We start from the raw sequence: 24,610 nt of genomic DNA, 5'->3' as shown, positions 1-24,610 counted from the left end.
GTGTTCTGTGATTTCTGGACTGGACCTGTTTTTCTTTTCTCCCATAGGAGGGAAAAGTGTCCCAGAAAGGAATATATGGATGGGTTGGGGTGGGAAGTGTCAGCCACTTTGTCTTGTGAACTATATCACAGTTCACAGTAAGCCCTTGTGGGAATCATAGGGTCAAGAAGATGCATTACTGAGCAGTTAGCAGATACAGGTCACTGAGCTGAGTATTAAGGATTCATGATCAGCAGGAGTGAGCAAGTATCTATAGTAAGCAAGTTTGGCATGTTCTCAAAGTCAGTGGGGAATATGGAGTAAAAAAGAGTCTCGGGATTGGTGATTCTTTTTCTGTGTCCTCACATTACTTTCATTACTGAAAACTTGGTTTTGGGGCTACAGGAATTGCAGTCTGAGCCGTTAAATTCTGCCTGTTGATTTCATCACTGGGGTGCTTTGACTCACATGCCTTTTCAAATCCGGAACCGGTCTGTGGTGGTGGTTTAGTTGCTAAGTCGTGTCGGACTCTTGTGATCCCATGGCCTGTAGCCTGCTAGGCTGCTCTGTCCATGTGATTCTCCAGGCAAGAATACTGAAATGGGTTGCCATTTCCTTTTCCGGGGATCTTCACAACCCAGGAATCAAACCCGGGTGTTTTCTGCATTGCAGGCTATTTCTTTACCGACTGAGCTATGAGGGAAGCCCTATTCTGAGGGAACCATTCTGGGAGTTGTAGTATTATGACCTAAGCTTTCCATCACTGTCGAAAGAATTCAAGTCTTGCCCTCGGGCCATATGAGATCCTTAGATCATGGAATTTCTAGAGTTTTTTCATACTTAGTCACTCACTATAAAAGCCTCTCCTGTGGAATTATTGCCAGGCTAGTGAGTTTGTCCTCTGATTTCTTTTAACTCTTCCTCTACTCACCAGAATGGCAGGGTGATTTATCCTCTATGAAGCTTTGGCTTTAGCTGAGGAGGCAAAGACTGTATGTTCCTTTGAACTATAGGAAAGACTTGAGACAATTTGAACTCTAGAATACTGAGAATTGTACTGCACTTATATCCAGAGACTTAAAGAAGTAAAACCAGGACAGACTGATATCTGATACAATGGTGTGCTAGTGTGGTATATCAGTTATACCTAGGAGACAGTAGGAACAAAAGGCCTCTCTTTTTAGGTAGTATATGGTATATAAGTTATATTTCAATAAAGTGCTAATTTAAATTTAAAAAAAAGAAAAGAAACTGGGTTCCTGCAGCAAAAAGAGAAAGAAATGTGAGCTGCTGGCCTCTCAATCTCTTCTTATCTCATGACTGAATTCCTTTATTCAAGGAATTAATGCCTTAATCCAAGAAGCTGCCTCTCCCATCCCGTTTATCTTCCTGGGTCAGAGTCTGGTGGACAATGACCTTTACACAACCACTTCATGGCCAGGGATCAGCTTTTCTGTGCTTTCTCCACAAGCTTGGGTTACACTTTAAACCTGCGAAATTCTCTACACATCTCTACCCAACATCAGCCAACTACTGAAGTCTGGTGGGGGAGGCAAATCCTTTTGAAGGGAGGGTGAAGGCCGCCTGGCTTCACTTACCTATACCTGCATGTGCAGAAGAGAACAGAAAGTAAGAAAAGCTTCTGGGGCTGAGGAAGTGGCAAGAGGAGCCAGAAAAAACCCCTTTAATGTCAATTCAAATACATTCAGTCATTCCAAGTCTAGAACGCTGCACCACCAATCAGAAAGTGGGAAGAGGAAGAAATGTGTGTCCTAAGCAAGAAAGAACTGTAACAGGATTTTAAAGAATAGTGCATGCCTGTGTGCTAAGATGCTTCAGTCATCCTGTGGACCATCTTGTGGACCGTGTCCTGTCAGGCTCCTCTGTTCTTGGGAGTCTCTAGGAAAGAATATTGGAATGGGTGGCTATGCCATCCTCCAGTGAGGATCTTCCCCACTCAGGGATCAAACCCACATTTCTTATGTCTCCTGTATTGACAAGCAAGTTCTTTACCACTAACACTACCTGGTAAGCCCCATTAAGTTAAACACTTATCATTTATTATTTGTATGATATTGATCATGTTATTTAACTTTTTTATTAAGTTGAGATTCACAAAACATAAGATTCACCACTTTATAGTGTGCAATTTACTGGTTTTTAGTATACATGGGAAACCTTTAAAGATTAGTAGGCTTCAATAATACAAGAGGCCAATTGATAGTGAGGTCTCAGCCTCAGTGATCTTTACTTTTCCATCACAATTTAAAGCAAAACATGCTTACTCACCAATTAAAAATAATTAGGAGAATTGAACTGAAGCATAATTGAGTTGTATTTAATAATAAGCTTCCCTGGTGGTTCGGTGGTAAAGAATCCATCTACCAATGCAGGAGCCACAGAAGACATGGGTTCAGTCCCAGGGTGGGAAAGATCCCCTGGAGGAGGAAATGGCAACCCACTTCAGTATTCTTGCTGTGATAATCCCATGGACAGAGGAGCCTTGCTCATGGAGTCACAGAAAGTCAGACGCAACTGAACACACAGGCTTTCGCTGTGGAACACAAGCTCTAGAGCAGCTGGGCTTCAGTAGTTGTGGCACATGGGCTTGGTTGCCTACAGAATGTTCGGATCTTCCCGGACCAGGGATTGAACCAGAGCCTGCAGCATAGCAAAGCAGATTGTTAACCACTGGGGCACCAGGGAGGCCCTCAGAGATTTTTAAATGTACTTAATTTTGATATTTCAAAATTGTATTTGTTTGAAATCAATTATTGTAAACATTAGGTTAAAACATTAAACTAAAATTTTTGTTTCTTATTTTCTTCTTTTTTCTCATTAGAAAAATGAAATTGGAGTTTATTGCATGAAACATATAATACATACATATATATATATAATCAGTTCAGTTCAGTCACTCAGTCGTGTCCGACTCTTTGCGACCCCGTGGACTGCAGCACACCAGGCTTCCCTGTCCATCAACAAGTTCCCGGAGATTACTCAAACTCGTGTCCATCAAGTCGGTGATGACATCCAACCATCTCATCCTCTGTCATCCCCTTCTCCTGCCTTCAACTTTCCCAGCATCAGGGTCTTTTCAAATGAGTCAGTTCTTTGCGTCAAGTGGCCCAAGTATTGGAGTTTCAGCTTCAACATCAGTCTTTTCAGTCAGGACTGATTTCCTTTAGGATGGACTGGTTGGATCTCCTTGCAGTCCAAGGGACTCTCAAAAGTCTTCTCCAACACCACAGTTCAAAAGCATCAATTCAAATCAAGACAACCTTATATTAATTATGAGGTGATGAGTTATTGAGTTGGATGAGCTATTAATTAAAGCAACAATACAAGTAAAGCTATTTTGTAAAGCATTTATTATATGCCAAGTACTATTAAATTATATATATGTGAATATATACATATATGTATATCTCATACATACTATATAATATATATTTCTCATTAAATCATTAGAAGAAAAGTACTATTAGTATTTTCTTTTAAATATGAGAAAGTTGAGACATAGAGAGATGAAGTAACTTGCCCAAAGTCAAAATAATATAGAGAAGATTCAGAATTCTAACAAAGATCCAGAACCCAAAACTTCTCCTGTTTTCTCCTCCACATGATAAATGCTAATAATTTCTTTCCTTAACTCTCATTATATTGTCTTTAGGATGCAGAAAGCATTGTGGAAAGAAAAATGAACTAAACATTCATTGAATGCTTACTATAATAAATATATTTTCTAGTAGTCATGTATGGATGTGAGAATTGGACCATGAAGAAAGCTGAGCGCCAAAGAATTGATGATTTTGGGCTGTGGTGCTGGAGATGACTCTTGAGAGTCCCTTGGACTGCAAGGAGATCCAATCAGTTAATCCTAAAGGAAATCAGTCCTGAACATTCATTGGAAGGACTGATGCTGAAGCTGAAACTTCAATACTTTGACCACCTGATGCAAAGAACTGGCCCCTTAGAAAAGACCCTGATGCTGGGAAAGATTGAAGGAAGGAGGAGAAGGGGATGACAGAAGATGAAGTGGTTGGATGGCATCACCAGCTCGATGGACATGAATTTAAGCAAGCTCTAGGATTTGGTGATGGACAGGGAAGCCTGGCATGCTGCAGTCCACAGGGTCGCAAAGAGTCAGACATGACTGAGCTATTGAACTGAACTGTTTATATCATCTTCATCTTCCTTACAGATGAATAGGAAATGAAATTCACTGGGACTATGCAACATCTAGAATTCATTGAATAAGTAGTAGATCCTGGCTTTAACTCACTATCCTGGCACCTAGCACAGTTCTTTCTTCTACTTGACACTGAATCCCAGGGCTGAGAAGAGCTCACTCAAAGAAGAATAAATGTTGAGCATAAATGTGATGTTAAAAAATCTTTAAAATACAAATTTTCTGCACATAAACACAAAATACATAATTGTTGTGTATAGGTGCTTATGTTTGGAAGAATAGTGATAGAACCTTTCAAAATAACCTCTTTCCTCAAGGAATGCATTATAGACAGGGTATAAAGTCACCAACATTAAAAAGAAAAACTCTAATAAACAAGAAGAAAAATTCTTAAGACCCAACACAATAGATGAAAAGAGTAAAGAATCTGCCTGCTAAAGCAGGAGATGCAAAAGATGCAAATTTGATGCTTGGGTCAGGAAGATCCCCTGGAGGAGGAAATGGCAACCCACTCCAGTGTTCTGGCCAGGAAAATCAGAGGAGCCTGGCAGGCTACAGAGCATGGGGTTACAAATAGTTGGACACCACTGAGCACAAGACATATAACGAGTTATTAAAGAGTATGTAAGTCTCTGTCTATTATATAAGAGTAGGTATTTGACTTATTTTAATTGTGAGTATAATTTTCAAATACAAAACATATTCGGATGGGAAAGACTACTCTTTTCCTATACAGTTATCTACATTTTGAGGAAAGCTTTGTCTGGAACAGGTAAAAGTGGCCCAGGCTTATTTGATAAAAGTTTTTGAAATGATATTTTCGTATTTGAAGTGAAGTGAAGTGAAAGTCACTCAGTCATGTCTGACTCTTTGCGACCCCATGGACTATACAGTCCTTGAAATTCTCTAGGCCAGAATACTGGTGTGGGAACCTTTCCCTTCTCCAGGGCATCTTTCCAACCCAGAAATCGAACACAGGTCTCCTGCATTGCGGTCTTCTTTACCAGCTGAGCCACATTGAGAAAGAAAGGAAGAAAGTGAAGTCACTTAGTCGTGTCCAGCTCTTTGCGACCCCACGGACTATAACCTATCAGGCTTCTCTGACCATGGGATTTTCCAGGCAAGAATACTGGAGTGGGGTGCCGTTTTCTTCTCCAGGGGATCTTCCCAACCCAGGGATCAAACTCAGGTCTCCTGCATTGCAGGCAGATGCTTTACCATCTGAGCCACCAGGGAAGCCCACATTTAGTTGATGATAAATGGATGTGTTTACTTCACCTACTATGATGCTGTGTTAGCATCTCTGAACTTGGATATTTAAACATGTAATTATGGACATGTATAGCTGATAATAAAAATAAATATCTGAAGGGACTGTGAATTTATAAGCATGACAGTTCTCAGGGGTTCCCATTGTGAGAAAGATGTTGAACTGGAAAATCTAAATGAAAAAACTATATGTGTGATTAATTATCACATCAAGGAGAAAATGAAAGTAGATACAGAGAATAATCCTATTTATATGGTACATTCCAGGTAAGTTATAGCATTTCCCCTAATTAGATTTTCCTTGAATTAGAGGGGAATCGAGTTATTTGAATAATAGATGGAAAAAAGGGAGTTGGGTATTACTATAGATTTTGAAGTCAAATGCAGATTTGAGTAGAACATGTATTTACATAATTGGAATAGGGATTATAGTAACATAGGGATAAATGGAAGATGTAGAGATGAGGAGAGGTTGAATACAGAATAATTAATATGTATAGAAAGAAATTAATTTGAGGTCAAGTCGGGAGCATTTATTTAGATTCTTTGACAAGTTTTGAAAACATCTGTTTAGCCCCTTCCAAAATCTGCTTTGTCCTCACTCCATAAATAACGGGATTGAGCATAGGTGGGATGACCACATAGAGGTTGGCCAGGAGGATATGGACATAGCGTGGAATGCGTCTCCCACCAAACCTATACGCAAAGACAGAAAAGAGGGCAGGGATGTAGAAGAGTAGGATGACACAGATGTGGGAGCCACAAGTGCTCAGGGCTTTGGACCGGGCATCTTGAGAAGAGAGGTGGAAGACAGCTTGGAGGATGTGAATGTAGGAGACAGCAATAAGGATGATGTCCAGACCAGTGGAGAGTAGAGCAGCTGCCAACCCATACCAGACATTGATGGAGATATCAGAACAGGACAGACGGGCAATGCCCATGTGCTCACAAAATGTGTGCGCAATGATATTGACCCGGCAGTAGTGCAGGCGCTTGAGGAGAAAGATAGATGGAAACATGATGATGAAGCTGCGGGCCAGTGTGGCAGCCACGATCTTCCCAATGGCTGTGCTGGTGAGGATTGTGGCATATCTCAAAGGGGAGCAGATGGCCACATAACGGTCAAAGGCCATGGCCAGGAGGACTGCAGACTCAGCCACAAAAAGGAAGTGGATGAAGAACATCTGGGTTAGGCAGCCATCAAAGGAAATGTGGGTAGAACTTAGCCAGAAGTTGGCCAGGGCTTTGGGCATGGTGGATGTGGAGAGTAAGACATCAGTACTGGCCAGCATGGACAGGAATATGTACATGGGCTCATGCAGGCTTGGCTGGGAGAGGATGACACAAATTAAAATGCCGTTGCCTGCCAGGGCAGCTACATACATGGTGCAGAAGGGGATGGAGAGCCAGATGTGTAGGTGCTCCAGCCCAGGGATGCCAAGAAGGAAGCAGCCTGCCAGACGAGTGTCAGAGTTGTTCACAGCAACTGTGTTGTTAGCAGACAAAAAGGCCATAATTTTCTGCAGAGATCTCACCTGTGCCATGGGGGAAAAATAGCTTCAGACTTTGTATTTATTAGCAAAGTGCACATAAAGGTTTGCAATCAGTCACAAGGTCTGCATACACTCACAGATCCTACAACCACGATGGCTTTTGCACACATGCATATTCCCTATAGAAAATCACACCCAATGTCTGTGCAAAGTACACAGCTCTAGACCCTGTCCACAGACAATCTCAGTATCGTTATTCAGACCTTCTACCCCATTCGGCTATAAGACTTTCAGGCATCTTCAGAGTTTGAAAACACTATAGCTCTGAAGTGTGGTGTTATCACCTAGAATATGAAGGAAGGTGTGGAGCTGTGGAGCTGTGTAGCAATGCTTCTCAAAGTGCCATCCCCAGGCCAGCATCGTCGGCATCACCAGGGAACTTGCAGGTTCTTGGACCCTACCACACACCTAATGAATCAGAAACTGGAGCAGCAGTCTCTATTTTATCAAGATCATAAGGTGATTCTGATTACACCTAACATTTATGAACCAATGCTGTAAGAACATCTTTACTTTCTTCCCTCTATAGTCTAGATGTCTATGTCACAGGACTGATAACTCCTCTGTCCCAATTAGTTTTTGCTGCATTCGCTGTGAAAATACTCAAACTTCAACTAAATCTAACTGGTGCTTTCCTCAACTCACATGGTTAGTTCAGTCGTTTATTGGTGTCTGACTCTTTGCATCCCCATATATTGCAGTACGCCAGGCCTCCCTGTCCAACATCAGCTTCTGGAGCTTACTCAAACTCATGTCCATTGAGTCAGTGATGCCATCCAACCATCTCATCCTCTGTCATCCCCTTCTCCTCCCACCTTCAGTCATTCCCAGCATCAGAGTCTTTTCAAATAAGTCAGTACTTCATATCAGGTAGCCAAAGTATTGGAGTTTCAACTTCAGCATCAGTCCTTCCAATGAACATTCAGGACTGATTTCCTTTAGGACGGACTGTTTGAATCTCCTCGCTGTCCAAGGGACTCTCAAGAGTCTTCTCCAGCAACACAGTTCAAAAGCATCAATTCTCCGGTGCTCAGCTTTCTTTACAGTCTAACTCTCACATCCATACATGACTATTGGGAAAACCATAGCCTTGACTAGACAGGATGTGAAGAATCACATTATGTCATTTAACATGTTAGATGTTAACATGTCTCTAACATGTTAGACCACTTGCCCCTCTCAGTCCTATTAAATTATTCTCACAACTATAAAACTTTTAACTGCTGCCCAAATTCCTCTCAGCTGAATGTCCCTCCTAATGAACTGAAACTTAAAGACTGTCAGGAGCCAACTCCTCATCTTATTATTCCACTCCTGTAAATTTGTCTTATCTCTCTAAGTGTCAGTGTCTCCTTTCCTCCACTCTCAGAGGAAGCAGTGATAATGTCTCTTTTGCATTTCAATGTCTCCTGTCTTAGAGCTATATTTTACTTTACCTAGGCATGAGAAAGCTCCCTTACCTACGTATTTGTTTATTTATTTATTATTATATAAATCAATTATATTTTTATACTAGCAGCAAACAACTATAAGACTGAATTGAAAATTTTCTTTTTATATTTAACTCAAATTTTCAAAGCCTCTACACTAAGAATTGCAAAATATTGCTAGAATTTTTTTAATGTAAATAAATGGAGACATATAGGGTTTCCCTTGTAGCTCAGATGGTAAAGAATCTGCCTGTAATGCAGGAGACCCTGGTTTGATTCCTGGGTCAGGAAGATCCCCTGGCAAAGGGATAGGCTATCCACTCCAATATTCTTGGGCTTTCTTGGTGGTTCAGACAGTAAAGAATCTGCCTGCAATGCGGGAGACCTGCATTCAATCCCTGGGTTGGGAAGATCTCCTGGAGGAGGGCATGGCAACCCACTCCAGTATTCTTGCCTGGAGAATCCCCGTGGACAGAAGAGCCAGCAGGCTGCAGCCCATGAGGTGGCAAAGAGTCGGACACGACTGAGAAGTGTCCCATGTACACAGAACGGAAAACCCAATTGATTGTTAAAACATCAATTTTCTCAAAAGAAGTATGTAGCTTTAAAATTTAATTTTCCAGCTTTATTGAGGTATAATCAACAAATAAAAATGGTGTATATTTAAGGTATACAACATGATAACATATGTATACAATATAAAATGATTGCTACAATTAAGTTAGTTGACATATCCATTACCTCACACAGTTGCCATTTTAATTTTGTGCCTTATCTCAAGTAATTTTTGAAACAAGCTGGATACACATACACACACACCAAAAAATCCAAAAAACCCCCATAAATATATGCATATGTGGGGCTTCCCTGGTGGCTCAGATGGTAAAGAATCTTCCTTCAAGGCAAGAGACCCAGGTTTGATTTCTGGGTAGGGAAAATCCCCTGGAGGAGGAAATGGCTGCCCAGTCCAGCATTCTTGCTTGGAGTATTCTATGGACAGAGGAACCTGGCAGAAGAAGGTAGGAAAGAAGGTTGATTCAGAATCTCTGAATCAACCTTCTTTCCTACCTTCTCAGGGACTTTGTTCCATCAGTTATCCCTTCTCTTATTTATCAGTAGTTATTCTTGATTTCCTGAATCATTATTATTTATGAACATTCATATATTTTTAGTCTTAAAAGCAAACACGAAACTTAATAGCTACAGCAAAATTTCTTATTCACCTAGCCTGTCTCACTACTTTCTATTCTGTCTCTCTCCTTTTCTTCAAAGTCACACTTTTCATTAGATGCTTCTTTTGACTTTGATGCCTTTACCCTCCACTGGTTCTTCTCTTGCCCCTGACCTTTCTTTCTAGTCCTCATGAAGGGCTCCTCTGTCCCTGAAGGAGGATTTGGTGTTGGTACTTTCGATGGTTGTCTCTATGCTCCCCTTACTCTTCAATCTACCTGGCCAATTTTGTCACCTGCCTTAGCTTCATTTACTCTGCTTGTGATAAGAAATCCCAGATCTATAGCTGCCATTTATATTGCTTTCCAGGCTCCAGATCTAATTATTCGAAGACCTCCCAACTGGTATCCTGGTGTTTAGTCCTTCTAGTCTCTAAACCAGTCTCCATAAATAAATTATATTTCCTAAAGATAGTTTTGAGTACTCTGCTTACTTGATCACTGATAAAAATTTCCCATTGCCTAACAGAATCATGGTCTTTGCTTTCTCCACTGATACTGGTCAAGATGCATGTCTCTAAAGTGCCTCTTCTTTCTTGGTGGTCTTTTATACATTCCAGTCCCTCTATCTACATCCTCTCCTTTAATCTAGCCAGTTTAAATATCTCATTCCAGAAGACTTTTCTCATTTTCCAAGACTGTGTTATGTACTTCCTCTGTACTTCTGTATTCCCCGTAGTTATGGATTTCTCTCTATAGGATTTATCACACTGAAACATTTTCAGCCTCAATATATTATCAGCTCCCTAAGGGTCAGGGCTGTATCTTATTCACCGATGTCTGGGACAGAGTTGACATGTAGTGAATGTTAAAGGAAAACAAGAGAATATGTAAGTTTCCACCCACTCAGCCATGGAAGTTCACACTGTGAAGGACACAAGCAAATATTGTAAAAATCATGGATTTATAATCATAGATCTTCTGTGCTCACATTCTTTCCTTGTCTGTAGTGTGCATTACTCATTGTGCTTTCTACAGCATCATTCCACATGCTCATTCTCTACTACATGCACCCACCTTTGTCAGTCACATAGCGCTTGTACAAAATTTTCATCTCTCATTTCAGTACCCCTTCTAACAAGCAGACTCTGTTCACATTATCTCTCTATCATTCATTTATGTGATTTCTGTTTCCTTCCAATCCAGGTACCTATTGCTGTTGCCACATCCCCAAACCAAGCAAACCAGAGCAACTCCAAGCACTCTGCTTAAAGTTGTATCTCTAGCAACCTCTGTTTTCAGAACTTTTACTTTTAAAATAGCTGATTTGCATTTCCTTGCCCACTGATTCCTGCTTCTGTCATCTTTGGCAAAATTACAAGAAAAAGTATCCCTTATATATCAATGAATTTTTCCCCACCTATTTTTTGAATCCTTTATCTGACTGCTCTGTCCAGGAAATTTGTCCTTTTTAAGTGATCCTGCAAATGTAGCAAAATAAATGTTTGTTTTTCCTTAATGTCTGAGGATAGAACCTCTATATCATTTATGATTCTTGCATCATCCTCAGCACCAGGGATCACTTAGTCATCTATCTCTCTATCCTTACCTAGAAAGTGACCTTCCAAACTGCCCTTCTCTCTTCTGACTTCCCAGGAAAATACAATTCACTCCAGCTACTCTAGACATTTTTTTTCCCCCATCAGCCCTCCACTCCTTGAACACTGCCACAGAACTTTTCTTACCTGGTTCCTATCCTGCATCCATTCCTTCATATTAATAGTCTTCTCTCCATCCTGAAATATCTAATCCAAACTTACCTTCCCAATGCCACCTTCTCAGACTCACAGTTGCTTCAGTATTTCATATACAGCTTAGGCTTCCTTAATATATAGAATTGAAGCTCACACTTTGCCTCATGTGGTGTTTATTCCCTCGTCTCCTTTGGGAGCACAGATTCTCCTCCCTTTGTGTCATTCCTTTCCTCAGCTCCAACTTCATCCTGTATACCATTTGGACCAATATGCCTCTGTTCAACATGAGGATCTAAGGCACATAGGAATATGGCATAGAGCCAGATGGAAGACAGCCATTGACAGATAATCTGGGCATCTAAGAGGAGGTGGTCAGCACCAGATCTGAGGCTCTTAGCCTAAATGTTTCATTGAACTTGTTTTTGTATTACCATTCCAATAATAGATCTCTTTCACACTTTTAATCCTACCCCTTCTCTCTCTCTTTCCATTGTCCTTCCTAAAGCATTTCCTCTTAGGCTTCTTTTATTCATCACCTTTCTGTTTTCAAATCCATGTTTGTACTTCACCCTGGTGCTTTCTCATCACTCCTTCACCGTCTCTAAAAATTTAGTATATTCATGTGTCATCCTAAAAGAAAGGGTATGTAGTGATTGCTCATTCAAAAATCTGACAAACGGGAATTACCTGGCAATCCAGTGATTGAGACGCTGTGCTTCCACTTCAGGGGACCAGGTGTGTTTGATCCCTGGTCAGGGAACTAGAATGTGGTCAAAATTTAAAAAATTTTTAAATGTATATTGTGTGATTTTTTAAAAATCTGAAACAAGGCTTGACTCTTTGAATTAGCATTTTAAATCAAGAGAGGAAGGAATCATGCCCTCTTACCATGAGAAGCTATCAGTAATTACAAGAAAACAGTGAATGCACCATGCTATGGGAGTCAGAGGCTAAAAGAATAATTCTGCCTGGTATTTCTAAGAGAGGCTTCACAGAGTGTCAAATTGCAGTTCGAACTGTAAAGGATGCATGTGTGAGTACACTTGTGTGTGGGGGGCATGTGTTTGAGGTTACTGTGGGTGCTGCTTGAGACAATGAAGGTGAAAAGACTTTCCAAATGAAATAGTACTTTGGTGAATTTGGACAGAATGGTAAGAGTGGAATTAGAATACTAGAAATAAAACAGAGATTGCAGAGACTAGCATTCAGGAGATAGGAAATAGTATTAATCTGTTTTAGGATCTTCCAAATGTAGAATGACTCCTCTTTTGGAGACAAGATTTACTTAATTTTATTTGTCAATTGAGATAAAATTCACCTTGTTAAAATATACAATTCAGTGGCTTTTAGTATACTCACTAGGTTTGTTGAATCATGGCCCCTATTCCCAGAACATTTTCTATACCCTGCAAATAATTGACATGCCTGAGAGTAGTCACAGCTCAGACCTTATTCCTGTCAGTTCCTGGAAACGCTAATTTGTTTTTGATAGGTTTACCTATTCTGGACATTTTATAGAACAAAAAATCCTGTAATTTACGATAAATATATTATTAACATCTTACGTTAGTATGACACATTTGTTATAATCAATGAGCCAATATTGATGCATTAGTATTAATTAAGGTAAATATGTGGTGAGAGTGAAAGTTGCTCAGCCGTGTCCAACTCTTTGCAGCCCCATGGACTATACAGTCCATGGAATTCTCCAGACAGGATACTGGAGTCGGTAGCCTTTCCCTTCTCCAGGGGATCTTCTCAATTAAGATATCAAACCCAGGTCTTCTGCATTACAGATGGATTCTTTACCAGTTAGGCCACCAGGGAAGCCCTTAAAAATATGTTAACCAAAGTCAATTTCTGATATAGTTTGTATCAGAAATATATATTCTGTTTATAGTGTATTTGCAGTAGAAATATTGGTATGTATTCTTTAAGATTATTTATATAGATACATTTATAGAATTTCAATAATAGACTATATAATTTATACATTCATATATATCCTTTTTTATATACAACAGCTTATAGTAATTAACATCTTTTGAGCATTTAATATATGTTTTGTAAGTTCAGGAAATAACTCATGTTTTTTGGGATGAGCTGCATCTTAATATTGCTTATTTTGATATAGCATTCTAGAATGGCATATATCTGCTGCACTTACAACAATCACTTTATAATTAAGAGTATTTGTTCCAAAGAATTATAATCTTCTTGGTTTAATAAAGAGGACAGTCAATAGTAAAGATAGTTTCTTTTTCTGTGACTCACTGTTTCTTAGGGACATCTTGTCAAATTGTCTCTGTCAAGAACTGTAAGTGTCTGAAATTGTACTCTACTTGCAAGACAGCAAGTTAGTCTGTCACAGTTTTTAGGCTGGTATAAAACACAAAATTTCTGGGTCAGAGACAGGACACTTTAGCCCATACAGAAATGACAGATTTCTGTAGTTTTTACCCAATGTTCTTTTTTGTTGTTGTCCCAGAATTTCACCCAGGAAACCACGTTACATGTCTCCTGAGACTCTTTTTAGATGCAACAGTTTAGTTCATAAATGTTTTGTCTTTTACTATTTTAATTTTATTTTAAAAAATAGCTCTTTTGTGTATATGTTATATGCTTTTATTTTAAAATGTTATATTCTTTACATTGTTAAAATGGATGAACTTTTTGTTACTGTGTGCTCAGTTTGATTTTTCGCCATGAAATATCAACTGTGACATGTTGAAATAAGAGAAAGACAGTTTCATGTAAGAAACTGAGAGATCTTCATGAACTCACTCACTCACACATCCAGAATCAAAAGAATAGGTATTTTTTAGGGAAGCAGAATTTTATCTTAGCCTTTAAAAAAAATCTATCTTAATTGATACACCAAGCTAACAAGCATGTAGCCACTCTGTTCTGTTTCTCCTTTTAATATTCTGGACTTGATATTTATACCTTTGCATTTATAGTAAAATGCAAAGAATAGTTAGCAATACAAAACTACAATGTATTTCAGCCTTTTCTGCAATATGTAAAGTGTGGTCAGCATTATATATCCATTACACTGTTATAAAATACAATTCAAGTATGAAAGATCTCTGTATGACACTGGGATCTATGATAGTTCTTGTTTGTTTGTTTGCTTGCAAAACATTGACATAATAAGATGAAAGTATGGTAAGTGAGAAAAAAGGATGTCAAGAGTGTTTAGGTTTCTACCATAAGTAGCTGGATGTTAATAATACATCTCCAGCCATGTGGTAGGCATATAATAAACAGACAGTGAGCTAAGGGAGTGGTTTGTGTAATAAAAGTTTACCTCATCTTGCTCAGAAGTCACTGAGTGTTTTCAGTCCAAAAAATATCTCATTACAGTAACGTGTAGAGACCAGAAAGGCTCATTCAGTGAAACAGAAGTACAGGCAATGATCCAGAAAGACCCTCACTGGATGGAGGAGTTGGGGCTGAGAAACCAAATGAATCAGAATTTGGAGGACTTTGAAAGACTGATAGTGACATCTGTCCTGCAACCATATCTTCTGGAGCTAACTAGCCTCCCTAACCAATCAACTGTCTTTTCTCCAATAATTCCTAAAAGCATCTTCTGGGACCTAAAATTTGCAATGTCATCATCACACTGTTCTGATTCAGATCCAGGTGCCTACCTACTTTAATTCATTATTCTTTCAAAAAGTGTTTTTTTTTTTTTTTGATTGTCTATAAATGGCTAGTCTACACAAGCCATACCTTGAAGAATCCTAGCACTTTTTGGTTTCTCGCCTCTATCTAAAACTCAGAGGGTGGGACAAATTGAGATAGTACTGAAATACGTGTATTACTATATGTAGTATAGACAGCTAGTGGGAAGTTGCTTTATAACATAGGGAGCTCACTCCAGTGCTCTGTGACAACCTATCAGGTAGGATGAGGGGTAGGTTGGAGAGGGATTCAGGAGGGAGGGGATATATGTATACTTATAGCTGATTGGGCTTCCCTTGTAGCTCAGTCGGTAAAGAATCTGCCTGCAGTGAAGGAGATCTGGGTTCGATCTCTGGGTCGGGAAGATCCCCTGGAGAAGGAAATGGCAACTCACTCCAGTATCCTTGCCTGGAAAATCTCGTGGACACAGAAGCCTGGTGGGCTGCAGTTCATGGGGTTGCAAAGAGTCGGGCACGACTGAGTGACTAACACTTAACACTTATGGCTGATTCACATCGTTGTACGGCAGAAACCAACATAACATTGTAAAACAAATATCTTCCAATTAAAAATAAACTTAAAAGAAAACCTAGAACCATATCCTATGAGTGTATGCTATCATTTATAGACTACGAAAATGATAGACAATTAAATACTAATAGTACTGACTTGGAACTGAAGTCCCCGGAATCCCCCTAGTTTTACAGCCCTCATTTTTCAGAGTCCCCCCATCCCCTGAGAAAACCGACATGAGGTAAAAGTTATGCCAAGCATATGTTTGTCTTTCCTGGCTGAAATTAAATTTGTTTCTCCCCATGCTTCATCTTCTGACCTGGGTACCCTTCCTATCTTTCTTTTTATATGTCCTCCTCAATTGTTCTATGTTCTTTCCTGCATCTTGCTGTTCTTATCCTTGGAGCTCTCCGTGACAACCTCTCTCCTGACTTTCTAACCCAGGACTAACCTCAAAATCAGGTGCCTATGAGTGTTATCTGAGTGTGGTAATGGTGGTACAAGTCTTGGGGAGGCAGGCTGGGAAAGATCCAGATGGTATAAAAGGTCCTGTGGTAGACAGAGTAGTGGGTGGCCCCTCAAAGATATGCACATTCCAGCTCTGGAAACTGTGCATGTATTATTTACAATTCAAAGGTTTATGCTTGATGATCAGCTGACTTAAAAATGGGGGGATTATACTGGATTATCTAATGCAATGTGATTGCAATGGTTTTTATAAATGGAGAGGGAGATAGAAAAGTTTATAATCAGAGAGAAATATGTGACTACAAAGGTCAGAAGTCAGAATAGTGACTTCTGTGTAAAAGACTAAATCCTCTCTGTGTGTAGACACATACACCCCTTTCGGTCCAACTGAAAGCTTTCACGTAAAAAGTCAGAAAAAAATGAATAAACAATGGCAGACTTAAAATATCAATTTTACTACTGAGACTGTATGAATATTTACTCTATGTGAAACCTTACCTCCTTCCCGTCTGAATAGACACATGCAGACAGAAACTGTGTCCTTAAGAAGAGGTTTCAATCATTAATGAAGGATGACTACATGTCTAGGAAAGATGATCTAGGAAAATAAATAAGAAAATAATGCATAGATTTAACTACTTGATTATTTGGTAAAATAATCAATAGCTGTGATTATACAAGCAGGGAAGTAGATTGTATGGTTCAACTATACTAGAGAAGGTTTCTTGGAATCATTGGCACTTATAAGGATCAGGAGCAATAAGCAGACAAGATTGCATTTCTGGAAAACATAGAAATATATGTGATTAAATGTAGGAAAATATGAGAGGGCCTATATGAATACCTTTTAAGGAATAGTGTCTTGAAAATTTCATATTTTCAAAAGAGAAATCTGACAGCATAAGGGGATGAAGGGACTTGTAAGACATTGGAAGAATTGGAATTCTTATTCTCTGGTTCTAATTAGTGATGAAGATGACTTGAGAAGGAGGAAAAGAAATGGAATAGTCAGACCAAACAGGAATTTCAAAAAAGGATCATGTGAGCCAGCAAATGAGATATAGAGACTGGAGGAGAATGAAGAGTTAGAGCCAATCCTCAGATTACTGTGTTCCAGCAGTTGGGGAATGATATAATTTTAAAATGCAGTAGCTGGTCAGGAATTGGCAGAAAATAATAAGTCTTGGAGAACTGATGAGTTGACAGGATATTTAGATGAATATTTTCTTCTAGCTATTGAAGTGGTTGGAGTAACTAGAAAGTAAAAGATTGGCTCATCAAAAACCTAATAATACATTGGCACTACAAATGTAGATTTGCTAAGTCATACCTAGTTCCTATTATTTCTTTGGATACAAACTTCAGAGAAGATATTACTTAGATTCATGGAGGTAAGACATTTGATATTTACATCCTTGAGATATCTCAGACCGGTTTACTTTGTAAGAGCAAGATAATCTTGAAATTTTAGTTAACATCCAAGGGCCAATGTCATAGGTCTGTTGGAGCATTGTTCCACTATGCAGCAATGCAATTGGTAATGTCCATAGATGGGGGATCATTGGTTTAATTGGGATCTCATGGCATTTTGGTAAATGATGTAGTGGTTGTGACAAGAAGTAGGTTACATTTTCCCTAGTGCTTGTTAGATGATAGGAAAGTAGGGATCCTAGTTGTAGAAAAGACTTGAAAGGAATTCGTTTCATTGACGGTTGATCCCAGGGATCAAATGTGATATTTTGTTCTCAGTGAATGACAATCCCCATGATGGACACTTTGAATTTGACCAGTTTTAAGCCAGACTCCTTCATTTTGGTGGGGATCCCAGGGCTGGAGCAGTTCCACGCCTTGACTGGGATTCCTTTCTTCTCCATCTACCTCGTGGCCCTGGTAGGCAGTGGCATTCTTCTCCACCTCATCACTATGAACAGAGTCTCCATGAACCCATGTTCTTCTTCCTCTCAATGCTGGCCTCTGGAGACCTCATATTATTTACTAAAGTGTCCCCAAAACACTTGGCATATTCTGGTTAAAAGCTCAGGAAATCACATATTCTGGCTTCCTCACTCAGTTATCCTTTCTTCACTTTAGCTTTTCTCTGAACTCAGCCATCTTGTTGGGGATGGCTTTTGACTGTTACATGGCCACTTGATACCCTTTGAGATACACTAGTGTCTTGATGGCGGAGCCTGGTGGGCTGCCGACTATGGGGTCACACAGAGTCGCACATGACTGAAGCGACTTAGCAGCAGCAGCAGCAGTAGCAGTGTCTTGACACCCGAGATGATTGTTAAGATCATGGTGGGAATTGTGAGTTGAAGCTTTACTGTTATTTTGCCTGTTGTTTTTCTGGTGATGCATTTGCCATTCTGCAGGACACGTATCAACCCTCACACACACTGTGAGCATATAGGGGTGGCCCGACTTGCCTGTGTTGACATCTCCATCAATATCTGGTATGGCTTTGCTGTTCCTGTGATGACTATTATCTCAGACATGACCCTCATTGGCATCTCCTACACTCTCATTCTTCATGCTGTTTTCCACGTTCCATCAAGAGATGCCCACCAGAAAGTCCTCTGTACTTGTGGTTCTCATGTTGGCATCATCCTCAAGTTCTACACACCAGCCATGTTCTCTGGCCTCACTCATTGCTTTGGCCACAGCATCTCTCACACATTTCACATCATGTTTGCCAGTCTCTATGTAGCAATTCCACATGCACTCAAACCCATATTCAAAACAAAGCAGATCAGGGACAAGGTCATCCTTCTATTCTACCCTAAAGGGATGCAGTGACCTGGGGATAAGAACATGGAGAGAAAAATTGTGAGAAATCAAGTAATCATACTGATTTAAGAGAACTTTCTTTTGTAAATAAATAACTGGAAGCCTTCAATAATGGATCCAATTCCTATGAATTTCAGGGCCTCGATTCTGCTGGAAAAAATTATTGGTAGAGTTAGAGGGGGAGAGGGGATTTTTTAAACTCCAAGAAAATGAGAGGCATCAGAAGAAACTATCCTAATTTTTTACAATGAAAATCATCAAAACACAAAATTTTGCTCTTGCTTAGGTCCTTTGATCCTGTTTCAATTTCTTCTTTCTAAAATAACAGAAAAATAGTACTTAAGTTATAGGCTTTTTGTAAGGTTAAATTTGTTTAGCATGAAATAAGCTTATGAATTAAATAACCATCTATATGCTGATAATTCTTGAGTTCAAAACTCTACTTCAAATTCTTTCTGTCCCATGTAGCCAACTCTCTGATAACTCCTCTTGGCTATTCCACTGAACCTTCGAAATCAAAATGAACCAGAATAATTTCCATCTTCTCTTTCTTTCCTTATGATCAACACAATCTCCTGAATTCTGTCTTATTAAGTGGTATAGAATTCAACCAGTTTCCCATGTCAAAGTCTTTTCTCTTTTCATCATTCACTTAAAAAATTGTTTGAAGTGAAGTGAAAGTTGCTCAGTTGTGTCCAGCTTTTTGTGACCTCATGGACTATACAGTCCATGGAATTCTCTAGGCCAGAATACTGGAGTGGGTAACTGTTCCCTTATTCAGGGGATCTTCCCAATCGAGAGACTGAACCCAGGTCTCCTGTGCGGGTGGATTCTTTACCAGCTGAGCCACCAGGGAAGTCCAAGAATACTGGAGTGGGGTAGGGGAATTCTTGGAAGTCCAAGAATACTGGATAGGGGTAGCCTATCCCTTTTCCAGCAGATCTTCCCGACCCAGTAATCAAACCAGAGTCTCTTACACTACAGGAGGATTCTTTACTAGCTGAGCCACCAAGGGAAAAATTATTTTAAAAATATTTACTATATATTATATCTTCTGAGTATCCTAAATTTATTCATGTTTCCCATTAAAAATAATCATAACCTTCTCTTTGCCCTGGATTTTTCAGCGGCCTCTTTTAGAAATTTGCTACCTTTATTTATTTATTTTTCTCTCCCATTTATGTTTTATTCAGATACAATATTGGTCTTACTAAACTTCAACTAGATCATGTCAACCCTGTAGTTAATAATCATTTAATAGTTACTCATTTGATTGGAAGAAAACTCAATACCCTAACATAACTTCAAAGCATTTTATGACATCATTGGTACTAACCAGTTATTGCTTGGTGTCCAGTTCTCCCCTTTCATGTCACTCCTTCTCTCGCATGCCCTTTTTGCTACAACCACCCTGTACTTCTTTTGGTCTTTCAGACTATGTTCTCTTGTCCTTCTGGAACTTCACACATGCTATTTCCTCTGGAATCCAAATCTTAGCTTGAACTTGGGAATGAGAATGAAGGGAAATGATTTTTCAATTCCTTTTTGTTGTTCTGTTTCATGCCTACTAGGATAGCTATATATATATATATATATATATATATATATATATATATATATATATATATACACACATTATATATATATATATATTATATAACATACAGTATACATATTTTTTTTAAATTGGGAGGTAACAAGTGTTGGTGAGGATGTGAAGAAACTGGAACCTTCATATATTACTAGCTGAAATATAAAATGATGCAGCCTCTATGGCAAAAACTTTGGTAGTTCCTCAAAGAGTTAAATATAGAATTATCAAATGACCCAGAAATCTTACTCCTAGGTATATATGAAAAAGAATTGAAAACAGGCACTCAAACCAAAACTGGTAAATGAATATTTATCATAGCATTATTTATAACAGCTGAAAAAATGAAATGTGTATCAGGTTACTCAAATGTGTATCAACTGGTAAATGGACAAAACAAATGTGTTAAATCTAAACAATGAAATACTTTTCCGCCATAAAAATGTGTTAAGTTCTGACATGTAATGCAACATGGATGAACTTTGAAAACACTCTACTAAGTGAAAGAAGTCAGATACAAAGACTGACAAATTATATAAGTTCATTTATGTCAAAAGTCCAGAATGGGCAAGTCAAAAAAGACAGAAAGTCAATTAGTAGGTGCCAGGTGATTCTGGAAAGGGGAAATAGAGAGTGACTGTTTAGTGCATAGGGGGTCTTTTGAGGGGATGAAAATGTCCTGGAATTAGATAGTGGTGATGTTGCATAGCACTGTAAATGTACTAAAAACCACTAAGTTGCACACTGTATAGTGGTGAATCTTATGTTTTGTAAATCTCAACTTCATAAAAAAATTAAATAACATGCTCAATATCATATAACTAATACATGATTAGTGTATAGCTTAATGGGGCTTTCCAGGTGGTGCTAGTGGTAAACCTGGTTGCCAATGCAGGAGACGTGAGTTTGACCCCTGGGTAGGAAAGATCCCCTGGAGAAGGGCATGGAAACCCACTGCAGTATTCCTGCCTGGAGAATCCCACGGACAGGGGAACCTGGCGGGCTATGGTCCGTAGGGTCGCAAAGAGTTGGACACAACTGAAGCAGCTTAGCATGCAGGCACACACACACACACATATAGCCTGATACGTCTATCTGATTCCCAGTGTTTATTCTTACTCATTCACTATCCTACTTCTCAGTGAGACAGGATTTCTCTAGCACAAAGAAATCCTCACATCTTTTCTGAATTAAACGAAAACTACATGTGTCATTCTAATCCTAGTGTGTTAGACCTAAAAAGAACTACAATTAGTTGTGTGCTGGATACTGTTTATACTGGTTTATGGGAGTCAATTGTTACTTTTTCAGGAATTCTGCCAGCAGGTCAATATCATATTGGCAGCTTGAAATCAGTCCTAGTAGAAGTATCTGTAACTCCTGAATCATCAAATTTACAGATCAAAATCCCAAAAATCAGGTGTTGCATATTCACCAGCACACCAGTGGCTACCATCCTCCTGAGTGTGGCTCAGGCCATGACTTCAGACCTTCCATGGCTGCACTTGACTTTCATCCTCTCTACTGGGCTCTTTTAGGTAAATGGACTTGTGTAGCTACAGGGAATAGAGGGGGAAGGAGACTCAGGGACAGTAGCTCCTGAAGACTTATATGTGAGTATCACGGAAGTAGAAGCCGATTTGCACTGGAAGTTTGTAACCAGCATGTGTTGGGTTTTACATATTAATGTTATTAATGCACACACAAAGTCTTCTGGATCAGAAACAGACTATCATTATTCACTTAAAATACAAATTATAACCCAGTGTTTCCCCACACTTTATTCTTACCCCTAGGGCCATACAATGAAGGTCAGGCCAAGTGACCTATGCATATGAAGCCAAGGAATGAAGAAATATATATTTTCTCTCGTTATAAAAGCCAAAGAGACTATTCCTCTTCCCCTTGTATCTCCTCCATCTGAGAACATTACCTTAGAGATGGGTGTGAAATATAAATTTCTCCAGGGGGAAAATAAGATAATTGACCTCAACTGTAAAACCCAGCCCTGTCTTCATACTTCTGGAGTTAGGTAAATCTCTAAATTTTAAGTAAATCTCTCCAGGGTTCTCTCACTATCTGTAGTTATTTCACTAACTTCAATTGTACATTCATTTCCCAAGAGCTCCTCTTAGCCTAGTATTTCAAGACTTTGGCAAAATTTATTCAGAAAGCCCAACTTAGGAAAAATACAAAAATATTTTCTCTATACCTCACAATATGCCAGGGATCTGAGCAGACAGCTGAAAAGAAGGAAGGAATAATTTCCTTGAAGTTTCCATAAGGATTTCTGAAGGATGAGCTGCACAAAACTGGCCCATACTGCCTGGAATATGGGCAGTGAGGATAGAGCACTGGAATAATGTCCGTAGTCATGTCCTCCATCCAAAGGGGACGGTACATGTGCATCTGTTGGGGAAAAGCTATAGGGAGGGTACTTCACTGCAGCTAGGTGAACCCAGATGGGAAAAGAAAGGAGGAGGAAGAGAAGATTTAGCTATAGACAAAGTACTGGGTTTTTGCTCTGTTTTGTTTTTAGCCTTTGACCAAGGAAGGAGAAACCTCATACCAGGGAACATAATGACGTTAATGACAGTGATGTAACATATTTGCATAGAAGTGGCTCAGACGAAAGCATCTGCCTACAATGTGGTAGACCTGGGTTCAATCCTTGGGGCGGGAAGATCTCCTGGAGAAGGAAATGGCAACCCACCCCAGTATTCCTGCCTGGAAAATCCCGTGGACCGAGGAGCCTCGTAGGCTACAGTCCATGGGGTCACAAAGAGTGGGACACGACTGAGCGACTTCACTTTCACATTACCATTTCTAAAGTGCTTTATTATCTGCTTTCTTGTTGCATCCTCATACAACAATGCTGTAAGATGGTAAGAAGCTTGAAAAGAGGGTTGCTTGACTGCAAATTGGGGGGACATCTAGCATCCAAGTCAATTTATACCACCAAACATTTTACTTAATAATCTTGTCCTTTTTCTTTTCTCCCCAAAATCATGTACATAAAGGTCATTTCATTTGTGTGGATCATACTACTAGTATTTAGTGTCAGCAGCTATTTTCATTTGTGCTACAAGATTGTTAAGATCTTGGGGCTTCCCTCGTGGCTCAGTGGTTAAAAAGTCTGCCTTGCAATTCTGGAGATGTGGGTTCAATCCCTGATCTGGGAAGATCCCGTATGCTGCGGAACAACTAAGCCCACGTCCCACAACTGCTGAGCCTGTGCTCTAGAGCTCCAGAGTCTCAACTACTGAGCCCACGTGCTGCAACTATTGAAGCCCGCTGGCTGTAGATCCCGTGCTCCACAAGAGAAGTCATCACAATGAGAAGCCTGCCCACCCCAGTTGGAGAGTAGCCCCCACTCGTTGCAACTACAGAAAAGCCCATGAAGCAATGAAGACCGAGCATAGCCAAAAATAGAGAATTAAATTTTTTTAAAAAGAGTTAAGATTTGTGTGTGTGTGAATAAAGTGAGGTAGAAGAGTGAGTCTCCACCTTTCCCCCATTTGTGTATAATTTTGGTGTTCACTCTTTCTAATTTGTATTCATCATAGCTCTTGGGGGTATCCCTGATGGCACTCATGGTAAAGAATCCACCTGCCAATGTAGGAGATGCAAGAGAAAGCGTTTGATCTCTGGGTCAGGAAAATCCCCTGGAGGAGGAAATGGCAACCTACTCCAGTATCCTTGCCTGTAAAAATTCCATGAACAGAGGATCCTGGCAGGCTACAGTCCTTGGGATCCCACAGAGTTGAACACGACTGAACACACACAATAGTGGTGGTAGTGGAGTAGCTCTTGGGGAAGACATGTAGAGCCCTAAACCATACCTATGGCTGATTCAAGTTGATATTTGGCAGAAACTAACACAGTTCTGTAAAGCTATTGTCCTTCAATTAAAAAATAAAATTTAAAATAAAAAAAAAAGAAAGTAGATGAAGGAAGACTTCCCTGGTGGTCCAGAGGTTAAGAATCTACCTGCCAGTGCAGGGGACGTGGGTTCAATTCCTGGTCTGGGAAGATTCCACATGCCACAGGGCAACCAAGCCCTTGCACCACAACTACTGGGCCAGCTTTCTAGAGCCTGCGAGTCACAACTACTGAGTCTATGTGCCTCACACAACTGATGAAACCCTAGAGCCCATGCACCTGGAGCCCATGCTCCACAGTGAGAAGTCCATGCACCACAACTAGAGAGTA

General features: G+C 39.6%; 1 protein-coding gene and 1 pseudogene across 1 annotated transcript; one reads left to right on the top strand and one right to left on the bottom strand.

The window, feature by feature from the left end:
- Positions 1 to 5,973: 5,973 nt before the first annotated feature.
- OR52B6 (olfactory receptor family 52 subfamily B member 6) lies at positions 5,974 to 6,984 on the bottom strand. The gene has a single exon (XM_065944695.1). It carries the CDS (start codon positions 6,982 to 6,984, stop codon positions 5,974 to 5,976), a length of 1,011 nt encoding a protein of 336 aa, XP_065800767.1.
- A 10,800-nt stretch (positions 6,985 to 17,784) lies between these two features.
- On the top strand, positions 17,785 to 18,816 carry LOC136175157 (olfactory receptor 52H1-like; annotated as a pseudogene).
- Positions 18,817 to 24,610: the final 5,794 nt, after the last annotated feature.

Source organism: Muntiacus reevesi, chromosome 9 (genome assembly GCF_963930625.1).
Source record: "Muntiacus reevesi chromosome 9, mMunRee1.1, whole genome shotgun sequence".
NCBI classification, from domain to species: domain Eukaryota; kingdom Metazoa; phylum Chordata; class Mammalia; order Artiodactyla; family Cervidae; genus Muntiacus; species Muntiacus reevesi.
The sequence above is the reverse complement of the archived record's forward strand: the minus strand, read 5'-3'. Positions and strand labels throughout refer to the sequence as shown.